We start from the raw sequence: 25,281 nt of genomic DNA, 5'->3' as shown, positions 1-25,281 counted from the left end.
TGCTGTTTGTAATAACTTATAACGACAGGGACACAAACATAGAAACATAAGGAACAGTCAAAAATCATAGATGCTCTTCCGCCGCGAATCGAACCCGGGACACTATACACCAAAGGCGCACGTGCTAGCCACTAGACCAGCGGGGAGGGCACTGCTCACTCTGTGTCGTTAGGGATTACGACCACTGTATTGCCAGCTATCACTTCTGTGGGTTGTATACTATGATCACATGTTTCTTCTTTGCTGGAAGAGTTAAACCTACATTCTATGTAATACATGAGATATTTAGACCTCCATGCTCTTCATATAATGTAATAAAAGGGTCATGCTGAGAATAAGAAAAAGAACATTCCTTGGAGAAAACGGAAACTATTGGCATTAGAAATATTTATCTACGAGGCATGCGCAGTAGTATATTTCAGAATAGTTACTGTTTAGTTCAGTAAACGAAGAAAGGGGTATAAAAAAGCAAATATGTCGCGTCAACGAGATCGACCAGAGTTGACAGAGGCGGAAGCAGATGTGTAATAATACAACAACTTGGTTAAATTGATAATTGGTTCTTTATTCTGTAGTAGATCGTATCATAACTTTACGGGAGAGCAGAGACTTACTAACGCTGTCATATAGTAAGCTTTAGTAACACGATCATACAGACACAAATGGATGTAACTGTCAGTACTACAACTTGGATTTAACGAAAGCCGTTTAGATATTCAGTGGTTTGCAGGGTTGTATAAGACACAATACAATTCTTCATACCTCATCTTCCAGTAACTAGATATATGGAATTTCTGGTTAGATACTGAAACTGCTGTCGGATTTTAATACATGACGTATTGCAGGGTACAAAATGCTTTGCATTACTTGTTTGTTTGTAGACAGCTACTAGCTTAGTGTTCTGAAGGTTGTGTATAAACTAGAGATAGCCAATTCCGGAATTATTACTTTCCGGACTCCCGAAGGTAAAACCGGACAAATTCCGAAATTCGGAAAATTCCGATTTTGGAATAATTCCGGAATTCGGAACAATCCGGATTTTTTCGAAATCCGGAGTTTTTCTCAATTCCTTAATTTTCTAAATTCCGGATTCTTCCCGAGTTCCGGAGTTCTTCTGAATTAGGGAGTTTAACTGAATTCCACAATTATCCGAAATCCGGAAAGTGAAAATTCCGCTTCCAAAAAAATGAATTTATTTTGGCTAATATGAATCGTGGCGGAAATAAGTCTTTGACCAGGTAATGGCGACTGCTTTGAAAGAAATAGAGAGTATTAGAATTCAATCGATCATATTTGTAGCTTCGTGTGGAGAAAAAGCAAATTTGTGAACCAGCGGTTTAAGAACAACTCAAGTTATTAATGTAAACTTTTCCGACTTCATAAAAGAAATACGAAAGACATTTTGAATCGAAGAAATATAACATACAAGTTTGCAAGCGGAGACAAAGAAACCTAACGTAACCAGACTAAAAACGAATCTTTTACCGCATAGCGATCGCGGTTCAGTGGTCAAGGTGCTTGTGCGAATGCACATTGTAATTTTTTTAACTTTAGGATTTTTGATGGCGATTGACATACTTTTATTATATTCAGATATTTGAATACTCGGATGTTTCAATACTTGAACTATCAAATCTTCAGAAATAATAATAGTAATAATAATTATTATTATCTCGTAGAAGATTAAAAGCTAGGAGCTAATTATCGCTCAAGTCATACCATTACAAGCAGAAACGTGACATTTGGAAATAATATTTCGGTTTGGTTTAATGTTGCTCACGAGAAGAGGAGTTTCTCATCTTGTTTCTAAAACAAATAAAATAACATGACAATTAACATTTTACATTCGAGACGTGTCAAGGCTAACTTAAAATTTTCGTCTCTCTTTGGAGATGAGAATCGAGACGAGACGAAAAGTATGGTAAACATTTCCCGTCTTGTCTCGATTCTCGAAATAGTGTATGTCCATTCTTTAAGTAACAATTGCTCTGTAGACTCAATCGCATTGGCTATTTCGTTACATTATATTTCAGAACTCATTGAATTATGCTCTGTGTAGGTATTTTGTAGCAAAACTTTTATATTTACCTCTGCATATCCTAAATATTAGTTTATTATATGCTCTACTGTTGCGTGATATTCAGTTATATTTATTACAGTTATTTTCCTTAAAACATACAGTAGAAGACTTTCTACATGAAACTTCAATGGAACGTTGTAGTTTAAAATTTTGGTAGTTGCTGAGGTGTCTTGAAGGTACGGAACACTTTCCCCGAAATCTCTACTTTTAAGTAAGTTTTGCCAAATTTCAACGGCAAGTTTAAATCTTTTATTATTATTATTATTATTATTATTATTATTATTATTATTATTATTATTATTATTATTATTATTATTATTATTATATCAACACCGTGTATAATTTTTAAAAGATATACGGTTTGTATCTGAATAGTAAAAGCTAATTGACTGTCGATCTCGGTCGTCCAGAAGTCTTCAGGAGAGAAGGACATCGGTCACGTTCTGGGTTTGAGTTCCGAAGGGGCAAGTATTCGGGCTCGAGCCAAAAATTGTTAAAAGTTATAGGCTTCAGCCAAACATGTTCAATACAGCAGGGACCGGGTTTAGACTTCTCAACGGCTCGAGCGGCTCGGCTTACAGCTCATTCACTATCGAACCGAACCGAGAAGTGAGCCGAGCCAACAGCTCACCCAACCGAGCCGATTTGAGCCATCAGCTTAGTTGAGCTGAATCGAAACGTGCCGATGGACTAGTTTCAACTTAGCTGGCTTGAACCGGTTCACATGAGCCGAGTAGGGGACCCATCCCAACCGAGAAAGCTCGAGCCATCGGCTCAATTGAGCTGAGTCGATGGCTCGTTCCAACTGAGCCGGCTCGGGTCATCGGATCATCCCAACCGAGCCGACTCGAGCTGTTCGCTCAGTTGATACGAGCCGAGTCTGTTGATATCACTACCCGAGTTGGTCTTCTGCTTGGGCTCAAGAATTCGACAGTGCAGGTCTCAGCCTTGATTTTAAGAACTACAGTATATACTTATATTGGTGATTACGATATTTGAGGCTGTCTCGTAATAATAAAAAAAACTCTTGTCTTCTCGTTATCTAGACAAGACGAGATACACTAAAATTGCCCCACGAGATGCAGTAAAATTACGAGACGAGACACACCCCTGCCGCGAGCAACACTAAAAGTATTCCACATTACTGCTTACATTTCTCATGGCTTTCGCTTTCCAGTCTAATCAGGCCATTATTTCAAAGCGAGTTAAAACGAGCTGAACGAGCGAGCGAGCCATTATCAAACTCGACTCAACTCGAAACTCGTCCTCGACAACAGATTGACCTTGATCGCTACGCGGTAAACGATTCGTCTTTAGTCTGGTAATGTTAGGTTTCTTTGTCTCCGCTTGCAAACTTGTATGTTATATTTCTTCGATTCAAAATATCTTTCGTATTTCTTTTATGATGTCGGAAAAGTTTACATTAATAACTTAAGTTTTTCCTAAACCGTTGGTTCACAAGTTTGTTTTTTCTCGACACGAAACTACAAATATGACCGATTGAATTCTAATACTCTCTATTTCTTTCAAAGCAGTCGCCATTACCTGGTCAAAGACTTATTTCCGCAACGATTCATATTAGCCAAAATAAATTCATTTTTTTGGAAGCGGAATTTTCACTTTCCGGATTTCGGATAATTATGGAATTCAGTTAAACTCCCAAATTCAGAAGAACTCCGGTTCTCGGGAAGAATCCGGAATTTAGAAAATTAAGGAATTGAGAAAAACTCCGGATTTCGAAAAAATCCGGATTGTTCCGAATTCCGGAATGTTAACGAAATGAGAAATTTCTAAATTCCGCATTTTCCGAATTCCGGAATTATTCCAAAATCGGAATTTTCCGAATTTCGGAATTTGTCCGGTTTTACCTTCGGGAGTCCGGAAAGTAATAATTCCGGAATTGGCTATCTCTAGTTTATACACAACCTTCAGAACACTAAGCTAGTAGCTGTCTACAAACAAACAAGTAATGCAAAGCATTTTGTACCCTGCAATACGTCATGTATTAAAATCCGACAGCAGTTTCAGTATCTAACCAGAAATTCCATATATCTAGTTACTGGAAGATGAGGTATGAAGAATTGTATTGTGTCTTATACAACCCTGCAAACCACTGAATATCTAAACGGCTTTCGTTAAATCCAAGTTGTAGTACTGACAGTTACATCCATTTGTGTCTGTATGATCATGTTACTAAAGCTTACTATATGACAGCGTTAGTAAGTCTTTCTCTGCTCTCCCGTAAAGTTATGATACGATCTACTACAGAATAAAGAACCAATTATCAATTTAACCAAGTTGTTGTATTATTACACATCTGCTTCCGCCTCTGTCAACTCTGGTCAATCTCGTTGACGCGACATATTTGCTTTTTTATACCCCTTTCTTCGTTTGCTGAACTAAACAGTAACTATTCTGAAATATACTACTGCGCATGCCTCGTAGATAAATATTTCTAATGCCAATAGTTTCCGTTTTCTCCAAGGAATGTTCTTTTTCTTATTCTCAGCATGACCCTTTTATTACATTATGTGAATAGCGTGTAGGTCTAAATACCTCATGTATTACATAGAATGTAGATTTAACTCTTCCAGCAAAGAAGAAACATGTGATCATAGTATACAACCCACAGAAGTGATAGCTGGCAATACAGTGGTCGTAATCCCTAACGACACAGAGTGAGCAGTGCCCTCCCCGCTGGTCTAGTGGCTAGCACGTGCGCCTTTGGTGTATAGTGTCCCGGGTTCGATTCCCGGCGGAGGAGCATCTATGATTTTTAACTGTTCCTTATGTTTCTGTGTTCGTGTCCCTGTCGTTATAAGTTATTAGAAAAAACAAGTTGCACTAGTGAAGCAAGTAAAATTAGCAATAAGTAAGTTACTAAAACACGTTCGGTGAGTCAGTTAACAAAAAGTTGACAATGAATTGGCTGTTCGCGCCGTCCATGCGAGTTCGAATCTATCTCGGCTTGATTTTTTTTCTATTTGAGATAAAGTATTGTTTCTTTTCGCTACAGATAATCACTCTTTTCGTATTTTTAGCTGTCGTTCACAGTTAAAGTAACTGACTATTCGTATTCTTTCTACGAATGATGGATCTTCTCTTTGGCTTCATGTCAAACATGTACACGTAATGAAAAGACGCTGTCGATAATAATAATAATAATAATAATAATAATAATAATAATAATAATAATAATAATAATAATAATATGAAATATTATTAGCTAACTCGTGTGTGTATTTCGACAATATAATTTTATATTATTATGTGGAAATAAGTAATGCTGGCTGGCGCCCCCCCCTATTTTTTTCAATGCGCCTTATGGGTCCACGGTGTCCAACGTTGGTCCCATCTCACTATCACCTCCTGTCCTCTCGATATGTTATCGACATTTTGCCTAAAGAGGGTTCTGTCGTGGCTCCATGACTACCCATGACAATGACTCTTCGTTCATTTTGCATTGAAATCGCTTATTTTTCTCAGTACTATGAGTGCATACTGTCCAACGTTGCTCCCACCACTCAACAGTTTCCCGTTCTCTCGATATAAATTGCTAATATTTTGTTTGTAAGGCAGATATGGCGTTAAAATTATTACGTTTGAAGAAGAATTGAGGAAGATATTGCCTTGCCACAAACAACACCTATTATTATTATTATTATTATTATTATTATTATTATTATTATTATTATTATTATTATTATTATTATTATTATTATTATTATTACCATTAATATTGCCTACCTTTATTTGCAATGCAATGTGTTACTAAAAAGCAAATCAAATAACACTCCTCGCCATTCACGCTCCCGAACTCGAAATACATGATTTACAGTTCTCTGTGTTAGGGGAAAGCAAATTTATTATATTATTCTTTCAAATAACACGTTTCACAAATTACTTCACTTTCAATGTGTAATTTCATATCATCACTAACAATCATCTTGTTCCGATACGAAAATAACCCCTTCCTCCAAAAAAAAAAAAGCCTGACCGTAGCGAAAGGGCGTGAACCTTCTTTATGCGATTAACCGGGTCCAATATTTCAATAAGTCCCTGCACACAAATATTTCAGTAAAAGATGAAAAGTTATTCAAACTTTCTGAATACCTATTTATGGGCGAAATTTGGTTCCCTTGAAATTTTTTAAGAGTTTGAAGGGCCGCCATTTTGAACATTTTCATCTGATTATTCTGGTTAACGAATTCATCAAGATATTTCAATAATTAATGTTTGTGCCGAGATTCGTCTCAATCCGCTGAAAATTAGGATGGTTATGGCATTCACAAATAGCGTTATATATATACAGATAGATAGATAAATAGACACACAGAGGGAGAGAGAAAAAGTATTTTGCTCCCTTCTCGCACCTGTGGTGCGTCAGAGCTAAACCGGGCCCCTTTGCAAAACGTATTGACCAGCTTAACCTAAACACAAACCTCTTACTTGCTAACGTAGAAACGTGGTCGGGAGGTGTAAGGCATGTAGAAATTGTATTTTAAATAACCATGAGTATGGATTCGAACACTCCACTTCCATGTTTTTCTTTTTACTTTTTGCAGCTACATCGGAACGTTCAATGTTTATTCTTTACTAATTGCAAATGGCGTTTACATTCAAAATATGAGGAATTTTGGTGGCATTTGTTCGGATATTTTTCTCTTTTGAAATGAAGAAAAGAATAAAAGCAATACGCAAAGACAAAAAGTATTATCAGTACTAAACATTACCAATAATAATTGCTACGAAAAACTAAATACGACCTCTTTTACCATCTCTCATGAGCTGTATGTATTATTAACAAAAAAATTTTAAAAACGTCCTTGACGGAGATTCGAACTGTCGTTCTTTTCATTTGTAAGCCAGCACCTTAACCACTACACCAATATCATGCCATGGTGAATGTTTAGTTGTCGGCGTATTTGTTATATTTGCGTTTTATGTTCCCACTTCGACAATTTTTACTCTTTTTTCTAAGTTTAACAGCTGTTTCTGGCATTCTCTTTCGGTATCGTCCTTTATTTACACTATGCACTATTCGTATTCACAGCTTGTGCCCCTTGCAATGTCTTATTCAGATTAAACTTTTCTTTTTGCCCCTCAGTAAAAATTTGATTGATTTAATTCTCATACTCTCCACGGATGGAGCGCAGGAATGCCAGGCTCGAAAAATAGGTGTACATTTACTTTCCTGACAGATAATACCGCCAGACTTCCCTGGCTGTATCATGCATATGTGAACCTGCGCTGTTGGACCAATGTCATACACCGGAACCCTCGCTTCCCATTTTATAACATACAATACCGTAATACATTTCAATCTGTGGAACTGGAATTTCTGATCAGCACCAACAAAAGAACGAATCAATTATATCCCGAAAGTGTGGCACCAAGATGAGAACACTTCGCATCATCCCCACCGTATCCTAATATATACAGATGCTTCTAAACGAACACGTGAAGGTCTGGAACATACAGGAGCAGGTATGTACATACCCCACACATCGCAATTTGTAATACAACAACTCCCGAATCATAAATCTATTTTTCATGCGGAACTATGGGCTATTCGCACTCGCTTAAGACACGCCATAGAGCACAAATATCAATGTTTTGACTTCTGTAGTGATATCCTCTGTGCTTTATAAACCCTCCATACAGCAGCTCTTTCCAACTGTCTGACATGGATTCATAGCAACATTAAACAACTCACAATTCTTAGGGAAAGAAGACAATGTGTGAAATTTTTTCATGTCTTCGGTCACTTTGGTATACTTGGGAACACTGCAGCCGATATCTTCGCAAAGGAAGGAACGCGTCTGGATCACATTAATAAACCTCTTCCAGTCGGAGAGCCTACATGCTCACCATCAACAGCATCGACAACAAAAGTGGAGACGTTACCAAGAGCAAACAAGGTACTGCGAAGGTAAACATTTCTGGGCTATATTCCCACGCCCAGCGAGACCCCCCCCCAAAAAAAAATCGCCTCAAGGTTGGACGAGAAAACACATCTGTTTACTTTTTAGGTTATATCTAGGTATAGCTCAAACGCCGTATCGATCATATCAGCCAAGATACCGCAATACCCCTCTATGTTATTGTGGGGAAGAAGACGGAAGATTATCTCATCTCATCTTCCAGTGTAAGTTAACTCCAGTTTATCGCACCACTCTCCTTACAGTGATACATTATTTCCACCATACCACCCCAGTGACTGTTTATTTTATATTAGCGAACAATATACGCACAGTTATTACCTTCTCCAGTATATAATAGTGAACATTTCGCTCTAACTATACTTTCCACAAAAGCTCACTCAACATCCTCAATCACGTCATTATTCTCCGAGAGGGTTGACTAAAATTCATCTATATTATCATTCCCATATTTAACTATACTTAGTGCCCAAAAGATAGGAACCGGGGCAAGAAAGCAAGAACAGAATAGAACAAAACAGAGGGACAAGACAGCCAAGGAAAGCAGTATTTGTAGGTTTAAGAAAATTTCCCTCGGCTGACACAAAATGTACCATTTTCTTATCAAATTCTCTCTAGTTTGTTGAGTGTCCAATTTCTAAGACAGAAGTTATGTGATAAGATTTAGGAAGTGTCAACCAAGTTTTTTTATTTATTTACTTTTTGCTTTTTTTTTTACAGAAAAGTACATACAAATACATTCAGTTCATAATGGGTGCAAATTATCCTACTTTGAATCAATAATAGCAAACTGAAAAGTTATAAAATCCACCCTCGAGAATCAGAAAGTCCAAATTTTGCTTTTAAATCTCCCCCGTTGCACTAATTACAAGGTAGGGATTATGACAGTAGTAAAAATATGAACATGAAACTATTTGGTCTTTCATCTATACAAGATAGTTTGGTGAATAAGTACTTCCTTAATCGAAAAAGAGTATATTTTGTTGCCAGAAATACAGTGTCTTCATAATGCCTTTGTACGATCATCTTATACTGAGCCTAACGTTACTATTTTGGTTCTTCACATATTTTGTATGGCTCGTTTTGGAAATTGTTTATCGCTTGAACAAGACCCAAATTTAGTATTGGTCAAGACAGAAAAGGTTATAAGCAAAATAGTTACTTGGTTGAATGCAAATAACCTTCTCCTAAATACAGATAAAACAGTCGCAATTAACTTTCGTTTTCCAGGAAATAATCCATCCTTCCCTTCGCTAAACATTAATGGAAAACAAATTGAGTATTCTAATGCAACAAAATTACTTGGTGTTTACATCGATGATGATTTGTCTTGGCAAACCCATGTTAAAACATTAAATAAAAAATTGACTACTTTATGTTTTGCGTTCTTTAGGTTACGAGATACAGTTTCACGAAATAGCTTATTATCGATATACTATGCAAAAGTCCAATCACTCCTCAGTTTTGGAATTATCTTTTGGGGGTCAGCCGCATGCAGTCAGGAAACATTTCGGATACAAAAGAAAATACTACGAATAATATTCAGACTAAATAAAAGAACATCATGTAAACAAATATTTAGATCACAAAAAATTTTAACCCTTCCAAGCCTATACATATATAAATGTATACACTTCGTGAAACAAAACAAACAGATGTTTATACAAACAAGAGATATTCATGCATACAACACGCGGCAATTAAACGACATTTACGTAGTACAACAAAATTACTCCAAGTACCAAAAAAATGTTTATTTAAATTGTACGAGACTTTATAATATGTTACCATCACATTATAAAGAGGTAAATTTTAATACTCAAAACAAAATTCGTACTCTGTTACTTTCTAAAGCATATTATTCAGTTCAGGAATTTGCAAATGATAACGATGTATGAATTTGATGTAATTATGTAACAAATTTAACATGTGATGTTTATTATAATTTTGTACTTCAAATGGTGTAATAAGCTGTAATTACAATTTGATTTATATGTATGACAACTGTAGAACTTATAGGAGATACTCTCCATATTGTAAGTCAAAACAGGCTAAATAAATAAATAAATAAATAAATAAATAAATATTTTATTTCATTTATTCATTATTTTATTGCCTTCTTTCTTTAAATATCCGAGTACAATTTTGATAGTTGCTTTTTGAGTAACAGACACTCCATAAATCGTTTCCTCAGTAGCATAAAATTTCCTGATTGATAATGGTTAAAATTTAACAACAATGATTTTACGCTTAGTAATGGCTAGGAACAGTAGATTTAAAAAAAAAAAAAACGGCTCTGTGTACACGAGCATTGTTGTGCACCTTTCTTAGTGATTTGGGAAGCAACTGGAACATGGGCGGAGTTATGGGAGGGGGCATTGTCCCCCCAACTCTTTGACAAAAAATAAAAGTGCCACTTATAAGATGGCCACCTACCAAGATCTTCGAGACCGACCAAAAGGTCTGCCCCTCTCCCCCCCCCCCCAGCAGACAATTCCTAGCTCCGCCTATGAGAGGACTAGCTCGGGAGAGTAATACTCCTGGAAGTAGAAACGAGAAACAGTTCTGATTGGTTGGCGTTATCCACTTCTTGCCACGTTGCAGTAAAATAGCAGAAATCAAACGCTTGCTGCCGTCGGCCTTCGTGGCCGAGTGAGCTAGCGCTATATGCTAGTAATAAAAGTCTCTTTTGGTGCGAGTTCAAACCCGGCCCGAGGAAAGTGTTTTTGTTTTCAACATTTTTATAACACTTATTAAATTAAAATATGAAAATAATACTTAAAAAAGTGATTTATTTATTTTTGTGCAGATAAGTAGTTGTAGTACTTGTGCCCTTGTACTCCATGATATACGGCTCGTTTTGTTCCCCTTGTACTTCATGATATAAATTTTGTGACCAACTTAAAACAACTAGCTAGGATAGCGCGTAAAACAGCTGGCTAGAGTAGCGCGCGGAAAAACGTACTTCCGGGAGTATTACTCTCCCGAGCGGGTCGTCCTATGAGCTGGAATTCGTACTGCTCCCAGCAGCTTTGAAAACAGCGGCTCTGTAAATACGAGCATTGTCGTGCAGCTTTCGTAGACATTGCTGGGTAACTGTTTCTCATCTTAGTAAAACAGAAGAATAAATAGCAGAGCTTTCTGTTTTTTTTTTTATGGTAATAGAGACGATTGAATCATCCAGCGATTGGGACTGAAATATGATGAATGTCCGCGTACACGACACATCAAAATATCAGCATGTCTATTTGTGCTTCACACGACCATGGACTAGCACCTAATATTTGTACAGGCTGTTTTAGGAATTAGATTTCTGGGCTGTCGGTATTTAAGGACATGTAATCCGTCAGTTACATGAGGGATGACGCCCATCGGCGATCACACTATCTGATGGAAGGATTGGGGAAGGAAGCAAGCGACCTGGAATCCGTATTTTAAGTACCATCCCAGCATTTGCCTGGTATGAATGAGGGAAACCCAGGAAAACCACTCAGAATAGCTGGTCTGAAAAAGTTTTTACACTTTCTTCGACCGAGTGTCCCCACCGGCAATCGAACCCAGGACCGTTAACGACTACGCCATGCAGGGCCACTACAGGCTGTTTTCTGTACAGTCAGTTACAATCAGCGAAATGAAAGAACCTTCTATACAAAAATGACAAGACAAAGGAAACGAAACAGATGGCAAGATCAAGTGCGGAAGAATGTGGAAAGAATAAGAGGAAGAGTGAAACTATTATTAATTCCGTATAAGCTGATACGCAATCAAAACAACGTAAAAACATCCGTTTATAAACAGGCAGAACATGTCATATTTAGTTGATTTTGAGTTTAACGTCCCTTTCAGCAGCGAGGCTATATGAGACGGGACCTACTGATTAACGTGGAATCGAACCCGGATCTCCCAGAACGTGACATATGGTGGTTGTCTTCCGCCGTAAGCTCTTGGATACTCCTCCCATATATATTATATTTGCTCTTGAATTTCATATTAACCCTCGCACTACCTAAGTACTTTTTGTAACGCACATTACCAAGGGGATAGGGTCATTTTGTTCTCATCTGATAGAATTAAATATATCTCGCTAAAGAAATAAATTAGAAATTCTCACAAAAATCTACAGTGACTGAAGTCAGGGTGTCGACTAAAATTCCAAAATGAAATTTCGTGACCTTTTCTTTACCAAATCATAAAATTTCCTAACATTTTCAAAAGCGAATTTGGGTGCGAGTTAGGTCGAATTTTCATCCATACGATAGACACGTACTTTGCTTGCGATTTGGTAGCTTCTAAAACCCGATCACAGACATTTTTGGTGGTGAATTTTGACGTTTTATAGGACAAAATTTTCCAATCTGTACTTACATTTGTACAGTTAAAAAAATAGTGACCCAAAAGCTAAATTTCGTGACTTTTATAACTGTTTTCTGATTTCGTGACCGATAGACACCCTGGAAGTGAACAGTACACGGGATAAAACTTAACAGCTATATATTATGCTGCCATCTAGGAGTGGATATTCTAAATGTTATGTCCAACCAACGGGAAGTTACTTTGTGCCCACCAACTTAAAATAGCAAATTTATGAGGCACACTAATGTTCAATTTGTACCTCCGTAAGATATACGCTTTAGCTAAACATGTTGATCTTTTTTTTTTTTTTTTTTTTTTAAATTTTGAAGAAACGATTAGAAAAGTAACTACAAAAAACATATTGTGGTAGCCACAAAGTAACACCCCCCCCCCCCCAATGTTGGTAGTGCGAGGGTTAATATGAAATTATTGTATGAATACAGTATACATCAATTCAATGTCATTATTGCTTCGACTATCAAAAAAAAAAAAAAAAAAAAAAAAAAAAAAAAAAAAAAAACTACAGTTGTTCATTTAAATTTAGTATTATACAAAAAGAAGTGCTACTTATCTCAGCAACACTTATCAGATAAATATAATTGCTTTAAAATATGCAGTGAAAGGTATAATTATTTTTAAAAATATATTCTATACCACGAGTGCAGAAATTCATTGAGGAAAGTGGAACGCCAAAATTCACGTTTATCAAACCAAATGCGTGAGCGTGGTGGGAAGAAAACTTGGTTTGGTTCTTTATCAGCTTATCTGGAATTAACCTTAGAAAGTGTCCAGAATGAAAAAATAGCGGAATGAAACACGTCGTTGTTGAACCCTTGTACACTCATGCCCAAAATTATTGTCGCATATCTATAACTATCTTCTTGTAAGAATAGAATCTGATGATTATATTGCAGGGTAATTTAATACTGATACCATGTGTATAATCGGGAAATGTATATTTGTTGTAAATTTCATAGGAAAAGAATTATAAATACAAAAATTAGAATGAGTAAAACAAAATGTTGCTAAATAGACAAGAAAATTTTATTTTTGTTTTATTGTTCTTATTTACTACTCTTTTGACATGAAATTTGCCACATACATGTCTTTGCTGGTTATACACATACTAACATTATAAGAAATACCGGGCGAATTCGTTATCAAATTATATTCCTACAACATATTTATAGACATGCGACAATAATTTTGGACATGAGTGTACATACCTAGACACGGCAGGGTGCTGGAATCGGGGGAATTCTGATGATGAACAATATTTCACACCATCATGGATCAATTCATACAAAAGGAAAAAATAAGGACGTTAATAAGTTACAACTAATTATTAACATAAATAATTTATTCAGATCACGACCTATTAAAAGAGTTCTTTCTTTTACAATTCAAAAACATTCGAAACAACAATTTCAAAAATTGCAAGCAATCTTCAAATTATATTTTATAATTACTTTTCTTTTCACAAAGAAAATAAACTTTACGAATCTTTTGACGATTAAAAAATCCACCAAATCTCATACCACTGAAATTTTTATCATCAACAAGCAAACAGAAAGGAAATAAGCGAATTACTTAATACTGTACTGTATAACCACTCCAATCGGTACGACAAAGTATGAAGAAAAAAAAAAAAAAAAAAAAAAAAAAAAAAAAAAAAAAAAAAAAAAAACACGAAATAAAAATTAACCATTTTGTTTTCTTTGAACATGAAGAATGAAATATTTATTTTTGTTTTCCTTCTTTTAATCGCTAATTATGCAATAAACAATAGTAAGTAATCACCAAACGCAAGAACTTGCTTTATACAGAGTCAAAAATTACGCCGCATTACAATACGTGTTTCTATACGCTTTTGTTTGTTTATGTTGCACTAAAAAAGATAATCTGCGAGAACAGTCTTTATACTAATAATAGAACTGATGTTTTATTAATGGTTTTATCACAATTTCTTTGTGGTTCACGCACTCAAAATTCTAAAACATACAATATTTATATACACAAAAAAAATCCATATGAGAAATTGTAATTTTATACATAGGTAATTTGAACGGTATTAGGAATTAAAGAACAAGAAAAGTATAAAGAAACAACATGTGATCAAATAAACGAAGTGAAATTTATACTTACATACACATATATATATATTAAAATTTCTTCTCGAGTGAGCAATATGACAAACTTTATCAAACTTCCTTTCTTTATCCCTCTTATTCTGTTGAAATTCGAACTATTTTCTGTTTTACACACACACACACACAAATATTACCAAACATGTTATTTTTGCAGGTGCATCAAATAATGGTAAAAGAGTTACTAGTGTTTCATTGTGAAAGATAACACAAAGCAGAATTTCACAATATAACACAAAGCATATGTACATAAAATAAAGTTTATTATTTAAATATGCTAAAGACAAATATTAATCAATAAAAAATAACGAAACATGACGGTTTAAACTCCAGGAATAAGGTACGATACAAAATAATGTATTACTTCAAGGTACTTCGAAAACAAATGTAAGCATTGTTACCCTTGTTTTCATGAATCATGCATTTATTCCTTCGACTTATGTATATAATTTCGGATCTTAAATTGTACGTATTAGCACATTTATTGTTCTTAAATGAAATTACAAAATAAAATTAAAACTAGAAATCTCTAAGCAAGCAAGGAAAAAAAAGGTCACATCTTTCAACTGCCTCAGTCATTTATTGAAATAAATTGAAGACGCAAATATTTTATTCAAACATATATATTAAATACTTTTTTTTACAAAGTACTAATTTATGGAATGTTGTTAGGGTAAATTTGGTAAGTATACACTCTAAGAAGGACGTATTAACAAAAGAAGTGACAAGTTTATGTAAGAAACAACGTTACCGCTAACTTCTTTTTAAAACAATTACGAATGCAACAATATTGGTTTACGGGAACACATTCTGATAACAAGCCGTTTCACTCTTTACAAACGTTCAAAATAGAAAAGAACCCCATAAAGAAGAATCAAGTTCAAGCAGTTTATATCGTACTGATGGATGTTAAAAAGTAGTTTTTTTTTTTTTTTTTTAAATATACTTTAAAAAAATTTGGTGTAATACGTCTTGAAGTTGTTTATATATGATTTCAAAATATTAATAGTGAAACTATTAAATTGGCGATTTTCCTGAATTGGCCATTTGCTTAACAAACATGCTGCCAACACTTGATCGACGGAGATTGTTTTTTAAGTATAATTTTCATTTAGTACAACGAATGTTGTATACGCGCAAGGACACTGTATGGAAAGATCGAAGAAAAAATAGAAAAAAATTCAAGTACATACACTCATCCTCTCGTTTTAACAGATAAAAGAATAAAATGGTAGAATGAAGAAAGTGGAAGAATACGGGAGAACACCGAGAAAACCCACGCACACGATATTTGTCCACCACAAAGTCCATTTGGCACAAGCTGGTATCGAACCAGGGACTCCATGCAGTAGAGATGAACGCTCCATCACTGAGTTGCCAGGACCCCATTTTTAACAGATAAAAAGAGAAAAAAACAGCGACGCGATCTTGCGGATTGTCCGTTAAGTTCCAACATTTGTAATGGCTAATAAGCACATTTCCATTACGAAACAAATAATATTAATATGGTATTGTACATTTAATCCTTTGAGTACCAAGACTGGGTCAATTTGACCCAGATGATCTTTTATAAAGAAATGCTATAATTTCAAAGAGCCGTAGTGGGCTAATATTTTAGGTATTCCTTCATTAACAACCATTTTTACTTTTGGAAACCATTTCAGTAGAATTCATATATAAAATAAACACAAAATACCCAAAAATATGGTAGAAAGTGTAATTGGGTCAATTTGACCCAGCCTTGGTACTCCGCGGCACGGCACTCAAAAATAACGTTTTATTATTATTATTTTGCTGATTGAAACGGTAATTTCTTCTTTTACCTGCAACAATCACTTCCCCGTTCTACTGAGCTTTGATTGGGGTGAGAGTAATAGAAAGTTTTGTTTTAGCAAACTTTTTCCCCACCCTTTCCCCCCTCCACACTTACCGCTGTACATTTCTTTCTCACCAATTGCTACATTGTTGTTCAATTCCCTACAATATCTGTTTTTATTGTTAGCAAGCCACGTGATTCTTCACCCCTCAAAATTGTGCAATGTGCCACAAGTTTGCTTGCAAAGTACACTGCACCAGCGAAGAGCTCTGCAAGGACTGTCAGATGTAATCAAAGTACCATATGTGACAGGAATTACTCCTAACAAAGACAGCACATTTCTATGTATAAATTTCTAATGTTACAGTACTATAATTCAAGAATTGTTTGAAAGCGTCACGAGCCGCCACTGACAATGTATACAGCGTATAAAATTTACTGTAATATAAAGAACGATCAGGCACATTGCCCATTTTATTGTACGTAGGAAAGTTTAACTACCTGAATCAATCTTGATATATTTAACAAAAAACACGCCTGAGTCAAAATGACCCAGGCTTAGTACTTTACGTAACATTTTATGCTTAGCATTCTAAACGTTAATTAAGTACACTATCCAATCTGGTAGTGTAAAATATCTGTACATTGTAAATATGCTCTATAATACACTAAAGTCAACATCTTTAGTTTCAAATTAGGAATTTCAAACCATATCCATTGCTTTCGATTTCTTGTTAAATGGAAATTCGTAAAACCGAGAGATGAGTGTATATAGCTTAAAACTGGAAATGAGTAGAACAATAATAAGAAAAATATTACATTTTATCCAGATTAGGTATGACAACACTACTATAATTTTTAAGCTTTGCAGCAAAGGATAAATTTTAATTTATCTGTAAAACTAACAGACAGCAGCCACTGTGTATGTACAATGTATTCTCAATTATGTATTACCAAACATTTTAGAACAAAAAACTATAGCAAATCTAGTAACCAGCACTTGATTAGAAAAACAAATCTCAATAGTGCAAGTACAGGATATGAACATTTCCTTTTTTGTAATTTTCCATTCACGATATCATTTCATGTCTCGAGCAGTGACTTCCAACTGGGCAATGACGTTAGAATACTTTTAAGCACGAAGAATAGAGAAGTAAAACCACAACGGTAATTACAGTCTATGAACAATCAACGGCTTCCACAATGGATGTGTGTCTACAAGACGACTAACACTGCATTTGATATTCTTGTCTCCCTGCCAACATTGCTTCCACAAGTTTACGTAACTGTTTCCTGTATAACGTCATAAATAGCCAAGTCCGGAATGACCGACCCACAGGCGAGTCGTAAGGGGAAGTTACATTGGTAGAAACTGAAATTTTTCGCTTGAAACTACAAGAAAACTTTCTTAATGTATTAATTGTTGTATACAACAATGAATGCATTAAATAACCTTTATTCCATTGGTTTTACGAGTGTGACTTCTCTCACGAGCCGCTTCCGAACTGATCTAAAGTTGACGAATTTTTCTAAAGTAATATTATCTCAAAAATGCTCATCACGCTACAAGAATGTAAACTTCATTTTAAAAAAAATCTGAAGTACAACCTTACACAATAAAACTTAAAGAGGCCCAATTCCGTAACTTGGCCACCTGCTTCAACCTCATCCACTTCCCCTTTCCTCATAGTGTTTCTCTTTTTCTCAATCTTAAAAGCGTCTTCTACATCATATCCTCCCCTTCTCATTGTGTTTCTGCTTTTTTTTTTTTTGAGATTATAAAAGCGGTCTCCTAGGTCATCCCCTCCCCCTTTCTCATTTTGTTTCTCTGCTTTTCTCAGATTGTAAAACCACTCTCCTACGCCATCCCTTCCTTCCTTCACTGTATTTCTCTGATTTTCTCAGGTTCTACAACCGCGCTTCTACGTCACATACCGGCCCGTTGGAAATGACTGGTGTAAATATTACTTTGACAGTTCAGCCACTAGTACTTACCATCCGTCTGTTCAAAAATCTAGTAAATTAAGTTCCAAATTGAATATCTTAAAAGTTTTTATTTTATTTTGTACTATACGCTCTTATGCATAAATAACAGCAAAATGATGTATGTATCTTTCGTTGCGTATACATACTTATTATATGCTATATATATATATATATATATATATATATATATATATATATATAATCCCCATAGCAGAACATGCCGCGATCTGCGATGTGATCGCAGAAAATTTCCCGCGCCTATGCAGAAAAATTGCCAGAGGAGAATGGACAGACTACTCGCATAAATATAGTTTGAACTGTTTTTTACGTAGCGTAATTTTAAGAATCACATGTGTTTCTTCTGCTGAAAATTTCTGCAGAAAACTTTTGACTTACAAAAACTCATCGCAGAAAGACAAAGTTCTGCTGTCAGGTATACTATATATTCCCTTCTAAGACTATACCTTCGGCATCTGCAAGGATTCCTGGTACCCTTTTCAAGTAATTTTACCTACTGTCACTTCAATTTAGCATTGCTTCCAGTTTTCTCCCTTACAGGAGATTTATAAAGGAAGTCCCGGCCTTCGAGCCCTGTGGGCTGCTTCACTAAATTTGTTTTAAATATAAATTGTTTGAAATAAGAATATGTACTAAAATGGCACGAGCCAAGATGGCCAAATTTGTCTGTTTTAAATATATAATTGTTCATCACACTATTAAAGTAATAAAGAAGGATAAGCGGCGCATGAACATATTGAAAATGAAAAATAGTATATGAAGATTGTAACAAATAACAAAATTGTCCAAAGTAATGAATTGTAAATAGTAAAAATTGAATAAAAAATGAACGCAAAGCTCCCCAATACTTAGTGTTTACAGCGTCATCTGTCTTATTTCCTTAGCATTGCTTTCCCACCTATCCTGAATTCTTCTGCACTAAGTTACACTGTAACAATGTCACACTGAATTATTGTTTGAATTTCACAGTTTTTAAAGGAATCAGCGCAAGAACCAGTATATAACCCACTAATAATTTAGTGTGACATTATTACAGTGAAAATTAGTTCAAGTTAATGGAGAATTATTCAGAATAAGTGGAAGAGCAACGCAAAATGTTGGCGACAACTAGGATCTTCCTCTTTGAGGTAAAGTGACTTGAAAAAATGCACCAGAAATTGTCACAGTTGCCGAAATATATATTCGCAAGACAAGATACGTACATCAATTTTACTGTAAAGTTCCAAATTCTTGCTGAACTTTTCTTCTGGTATGTTTAATAGTAAACACACACCCAGTTTTATGTATAAAAACTCACTGAAATGTAGTACAATACTTGCACATTCTTACATGAATAGCAAAAAGTAATAATATAATATTTGAAGGACAGTTCAAGAAGAACTTGATACGCAGAATTGGATTTTGAACAGATGGCTCGATTTTGAAAAGTTTAACATTCGTTTTCAGCTTGATGTTATGGGTTTAGCATCCATTTCAGCAATGAGGCTGCTGGATGTGGGATCCGAAAGGTGCTTAAGTATTCGGGTTTCTGTCCGAGAATAGAACTCGGGTACAGATGCGTTAGCCGTTTGCCCACGAAAAAGCATATGGTGATTTTTTTTTTTTTTTTTAATTGAGATTATAAAGTCATCCGTTCTAAATAATCTAAATGGTTCCATCGTATTTATCACATTTCACATATAGTGTCCAAATTAAGCACGTGCATTAAAATTAAAAAAAAAAAAAAAAAAAAGTCTTACTAAAACAACTTTTACTGTCGGAAAAGCTCGCAAATTCTCACTATCTTTAAAAAGAGAAAAAGTGCTTTACATTTAAATTTACTCAACACACACAGTGAGTTGTAATTCAAAACATGAATAATAACCTTTAGAAAGTTTTTGATTCTGAATTATGCATAATTAATACCAGCTTAAGTAACAAAAGCTTGCATATTTCCTATTACTGAACACACAGTCCATTATTTAAAACTGCATAATCCTTATTTTATTTCGAAGCGTTGTACAAATATCAGTGAAGCTGTTGGAACAGTTCGGATCTACAGTACGAATAAAACCACCGGCCGAAAACTGTTTTCACCTATTATTGTAATTTAAGACCAAACATATCCTTTACATGCTAAATTGCAGAGAAATATACGCTTGGCACGAAAAGAAACATAATCATTAAATCATTTGTATGATTGGCAGCATCATTTCCAGTTCGCTTAGTTTTCTTTCTAGTTGTAACATGCATTATTATGTTGTCACCACGAGACACGTCCACAAAATAAGTGTGCTAGGGCCCTCGCGAGCAGAGAGAAATTAATATTGCTATGTTGGTCACACTGCCGTGTAGCTTAGCTCCTACCCTTTCCAGCGAGTCCAATCACGCGTCAGTACGACCAAAACTGTGGCCATGGTAACCTGTTCCCTGAAAGATATCGATATCTCCCACCAATTGCGAGATTCGCAGCATTATTCCGTACCCTATTGTGAACGGAAAATCTTCATCTGAAGTTTTTAACGAGATCAAAACAATTGAAAAGGGCAAAATTCAGAACAAGAGGAGGGGACTGCTGACGAAGGGACTTTGCTTTCTGCACGACAATGTCAGACCGAATACGGCCAATACAACAAAGCAAATTTTTGGAGACATTCGGGTGGGATATTTTGAACCACCCCGCGCATTTCCCAGACCTGGCGCCTTCAGACTATCATCTGTTCAATCCCCCCTTTACCCCGTGAAAATACCATTGGGTGGGGAAAAAAATCAACTAACGAGAAAGTGAAAGTGGAGGTGAAGAATTGAGCAAAAGAGGTGGGGGCAAACTTCTTTGACCAAAGCACACACACACACACACACACACACACACAAAAAAAAAAAAAAAAAAAAAAAAAAAAAAATCCCTCGTCTCACTAAGCGCATCGAGAGGGATGGCGACTAAGTGGAAAAATAGTTTACATATGTACTGATATAACAATGTAAGAGTTTTGTTTTAAATATTTTTTTTAACTACAAAAATCTAGTACACTTATTTTCTGGACGTGGCTCGTACATTGCACATAAACATTATGATTGTAAACTACATGAACACAAAATGATTTATTAAAAGGAACTTTCTGAAATAGTTACACAACGCACGAGAAGCATTTCTGCATACTAAAATATCGTTGAGTAAACTTAGACGGAGGCAGAAGCCGAAAATTTAAACTGACAAAGTCAAGCAAGTGGACGCTTGAAACGTGAGATTTCTCAGGGTATCTTTTTGTAACATGTAACACAATGGTCCGCGTATATTTCAAGACATATTTAAACTGATATATTAAGCTGTTTACCAATACGTAAGACATTTTCATTACTTGCTCCCGCGGCTTAGGAAAGGTCAAAAACTAACCTTTCACATGTAATGGCTTCAATAATCCGTTTTTAAAATTAGTTTCATTATTACGTTATAATTTAAACAATCTTCACAATCAGAATGCTAGCGTTTGCAATGAAAAACACCATCATATATTTGAAATATTGGGTATACAGAACGAAAATTATATATGTTACATTTTCGGAATCATAGCAAACATATGATCGTGACTGAAATATTTAGATCAAAATTTTGCATTAGAATAATAAGTAAATCTCACTTCTTTCTCCCTTATACTGACTCAAAGAATTGGTATCTTTACTAGAAAAAAAAAGTCGCTACTGTTTTTCATCACAGGCACGTTTTGAGTACCATCAATTTCCCATCTTCACACAATGCAATTACCACCATTTACAGAACAGTTCACAAAAGAAACAACAAAGAAAAAGCTTTTATATACACACAGAATGCTATCCAGGCTGTACACAATTACTAAATATTATTATTTAAATTTATAGTGCAAAGAAAAAAAAAGTTTTGGTTCCGTAAAACAGGCACAGAAGGTGCGTATTAAAATTTTCTCCCCCATTTGCACAGTACAAAAAGATCATTCAAACCTTCAAGATTTCGATTCCCATTATCTAGAGAGAGAGAAAAAAAAGCAACAGCTAGAAACTAGAAAATACAACCATTATTCACACTGCTTGAACCCAGAGTAAAATCCTTTACCTGTTTCCGCCATCACTGCAACCTTATCATCAACAATGTGTAAAAAGATGGAATGCGAGTAAAAGCAATCACATTACCAAGACTCATTGACAAATATAATCATTATATCGTTATTATGATGATTTGTGTTTTTGCACATTTTAAGAATCCCAGCCACCACCAACAAAAAAAGATTTATTCAGTTTATCATTTTTTTTTTTACTTTCCTGCAACATTAAAAAAATCACACGTTGATTTTATCCCCCCTATTATTATTATTTGCAGGAAGTTATTTCCGCTCAGGAGTTCGCACAGCGAAGTGTACAGTGATGTCCACACACTATGAAAATCTTCAATCACTGACTCATATTTTCATTAAGTTTTGTACAAACTTTCTTTTTTTTTCTATATCGCTCTCCCCCTCTTTCATTAAAGCTTCACAAAAGAAATGTCTTATTCCAATTCAACTAAAACTTTTTTTTTTTTTTTTTACCTGCTCACAAAAAATCCGTCATTAGAGCTCATCTTTTAACAAGGTATATCTGTTTTTCGAAGGGGCTAGTTTTTTAAATGTCGATTCGGGAGGTGTTGTGGGCACCTTTCTCACCTCTTGCGTCGACGGCACTGTGTTGTCACCTGTTTGATGTTCAATTTGTTTCGGAGGATCTGTCACTGGATCGGGTCCATAATGGAATTCCCTATGTAATTTCCCCGAATACAAATCCTGTAGGAACTGTTTAAGCTTGCCGGGAACTTCCATTTCCTTAATATCCGGGAAAAGGTACATATGTCTGAAACTATCAATTGCAATGACTGGTAAATCCTTCTGCGTCTTGCCCAGGTGATGGAGAGGATGAGCAAATTTTTCACCGTCCGCCGTCAGGAAATTTACATTCTCTGGAATCAGAAAATATGGTTAATAGTTTCAAGAGCATCACAACTGAACTCGTGCCATTATAAACTCTACTCTCCTAGTGATGTCCCTCGACTTAATCCAATTAATAGGTAAGAAGAAAGTAAAACTGTACAGTATTTTTTTGTACTAAGCAATACACAGTGTATATTCATACAATGTGAGAATTTTATTTCCTGTTTTGATGTCGCAAATATGTAAAAATAAAATCGAACTACACAATTTTGTGCTATTTTCTTTTATTTTAAATATTACGACTTCAAACTATATGGAATGGAAACCAACGTCGAAAAGTCGAATATCCCGTAGAAACGCGCCCTTATGGATCCGAGTAGAATAAAGAGAACTCGAAGAGATCGATAATTTCAAGTATCTGGGAAGTATTTTGACAAGAGCCAAAGAGATCAGGTCAAGAATTACCATAGCCAAAGAAGCATTCAAGAAAAGATCACTCTTAACTAGCAGGCTCAATATTGGACTTAGGAACAAGTTGGTCAAATGCTGTATATGGAGCATGGAGCATTAGACTGTATGGTTCAGAAAATTGAACATTATGGAAGTAAGAGGAGAAATAATCAGAGAGCTTCGAAATATGGTGTTGGAGGAAAATGGAGAAGATTAAATGGACAGAGAGAGTATCAAACGAAGATGTTTAAAAACGGATAGGAGAGAAGAGGACAATTCTAGCCACCATCCTTCGTAGGAAGGCCAATTGGGTTGGACACATCTTCCGAAGAAAATGTCTTCTTCATACCTCAATAGAAGCAAAGATAGAAGGAAAGAGAGGAAAAGGAAGAAGAAGAATCCAACTGATCGATTATTTGAAAACAATAGAAGAAAATATTGGGAGTTAAGAGAGATAACCGAAGATCGAGAAATCTGGAAGAAACATTTTCAGGCCGAAACCTAAAATTCAAAGTAACTCATTAGCCCCAGGACCCGCCAAAAGGCAAAATACTTAATAAAAATAATAATTAAATATTAACAAATCAAAATCTGTAAAAACGCAAAACGCTTTATGAATAATTTGGAATGTGTAATTAACAGTTGAATTTGGAATCGATTGCAACACGTTTCGTAACATTCAATCAGAGATTTCACCAGGATTTCAATTTTGAGTGGCTGTAGACAGGTATTGAGTGAATGTAAAGGGAGGGCAAGGTAACTTTTTTTCCGTTGTTCTCATAAACTTTATTTCCTCATCATGGGGGGTTTTGATAAAAATCAAAACTGGAGTTGTGCAAGGGGAATGTACGGGAGAATCGGGAGTACTGGCACAATTTCTGCATTCATATTTCCTTAGCAACATGTGGAGACTGCGCCATAACCGAAAGCAGAAAAAAAAAATAGCTATTATTTTTTTATAAATTATCAAAAAATATTAAGTCTGCTTTAAGTAAATTCAATAAGATGTTTCATTGTGTCATAAGATTTGTCTAATCATAAGCAGGCATAAAGTAAGCGAACTCAAACATTACATTATATTTCAGTTATGGACTTCGCAAGTAACTTTAACAAGTTCTGCAATCCCTCGGTGAAGCGAAATTTTACAACTAACTAACTAACTCTATGGCCTATGGAACCCGGAGGTTCAATGCCGCGTTCACAAAAGCTCTCCACTGACTTCTATCCTTAGCTAACTGCATCCAGTTTCTACTTTGTATTCCAATCTCTGCGAGATCCATCTTAATATTGTCCTCCCATCTGAGCCTAGGTCTTCCTAATGGTCGTTTTCCGATGGGTCTTCCAGTCAAGACTTTGAAAGCGTTTCTACTTTCTTCCATTCTAGCTACATGACCCGCCCACCTAAGCCTCCTAGACTTGACGACCCTAACAATGTTGGGTGAACCATATAAATTATGTTCCTCGTTATGAAGTTTCCGCCATTCCCCATTCCAGTTCCTCTTGGGTCCGAATATTCGTCTCAGGATCTTGTTCTCAAATACTTTCAGTCTATGTTCTTCCCTCAGAGTAAGTGACC

General features: G+C 35.4%; 1 protein-coding gene across 1 annotated transcript in view; it reads right to left on the bottom strand.

Annotated features, from left to right (window-relative positions):
* Nucleotides 1-13,717: 13,717 nt before the first annotated feature.
* The window catches only part of ERp44 (Endoplasmic reticulum protein 44), a 106,222-nt gene continuing 94,658 nt past the window's right edge, over nt 13,718-25,281 (bottom strand). The window contains exon 7 of the mRNA XM_081745394.1: nt 13,718-23,284. Coding sequence (XP_081601520.1) covers nt 22,902-23,284 — 383 coding nt within the window. The 3' untranslated portion in view covers nt 13,718-22,901. The remainder of the gene's footprint in view (nt 23,285-25,281) is intronic.

This window comes from Thermobia domestica, chromosome 18, assembly GCF_964235325.1.
Source record: "Thermobia domestica chromosome 18, izTheDome1.hap1.1, whole genome shotgun sequence".
Lineage (NCBI taxonomy): Eukaryota > Metazoa > Arthropoda > Insecta > Zygentoma > Lepismatidae > Thermobia > Thermobia domestica.
This window is presented reverse-complemented; position numbering and strand designations above follow the sequence as displayed.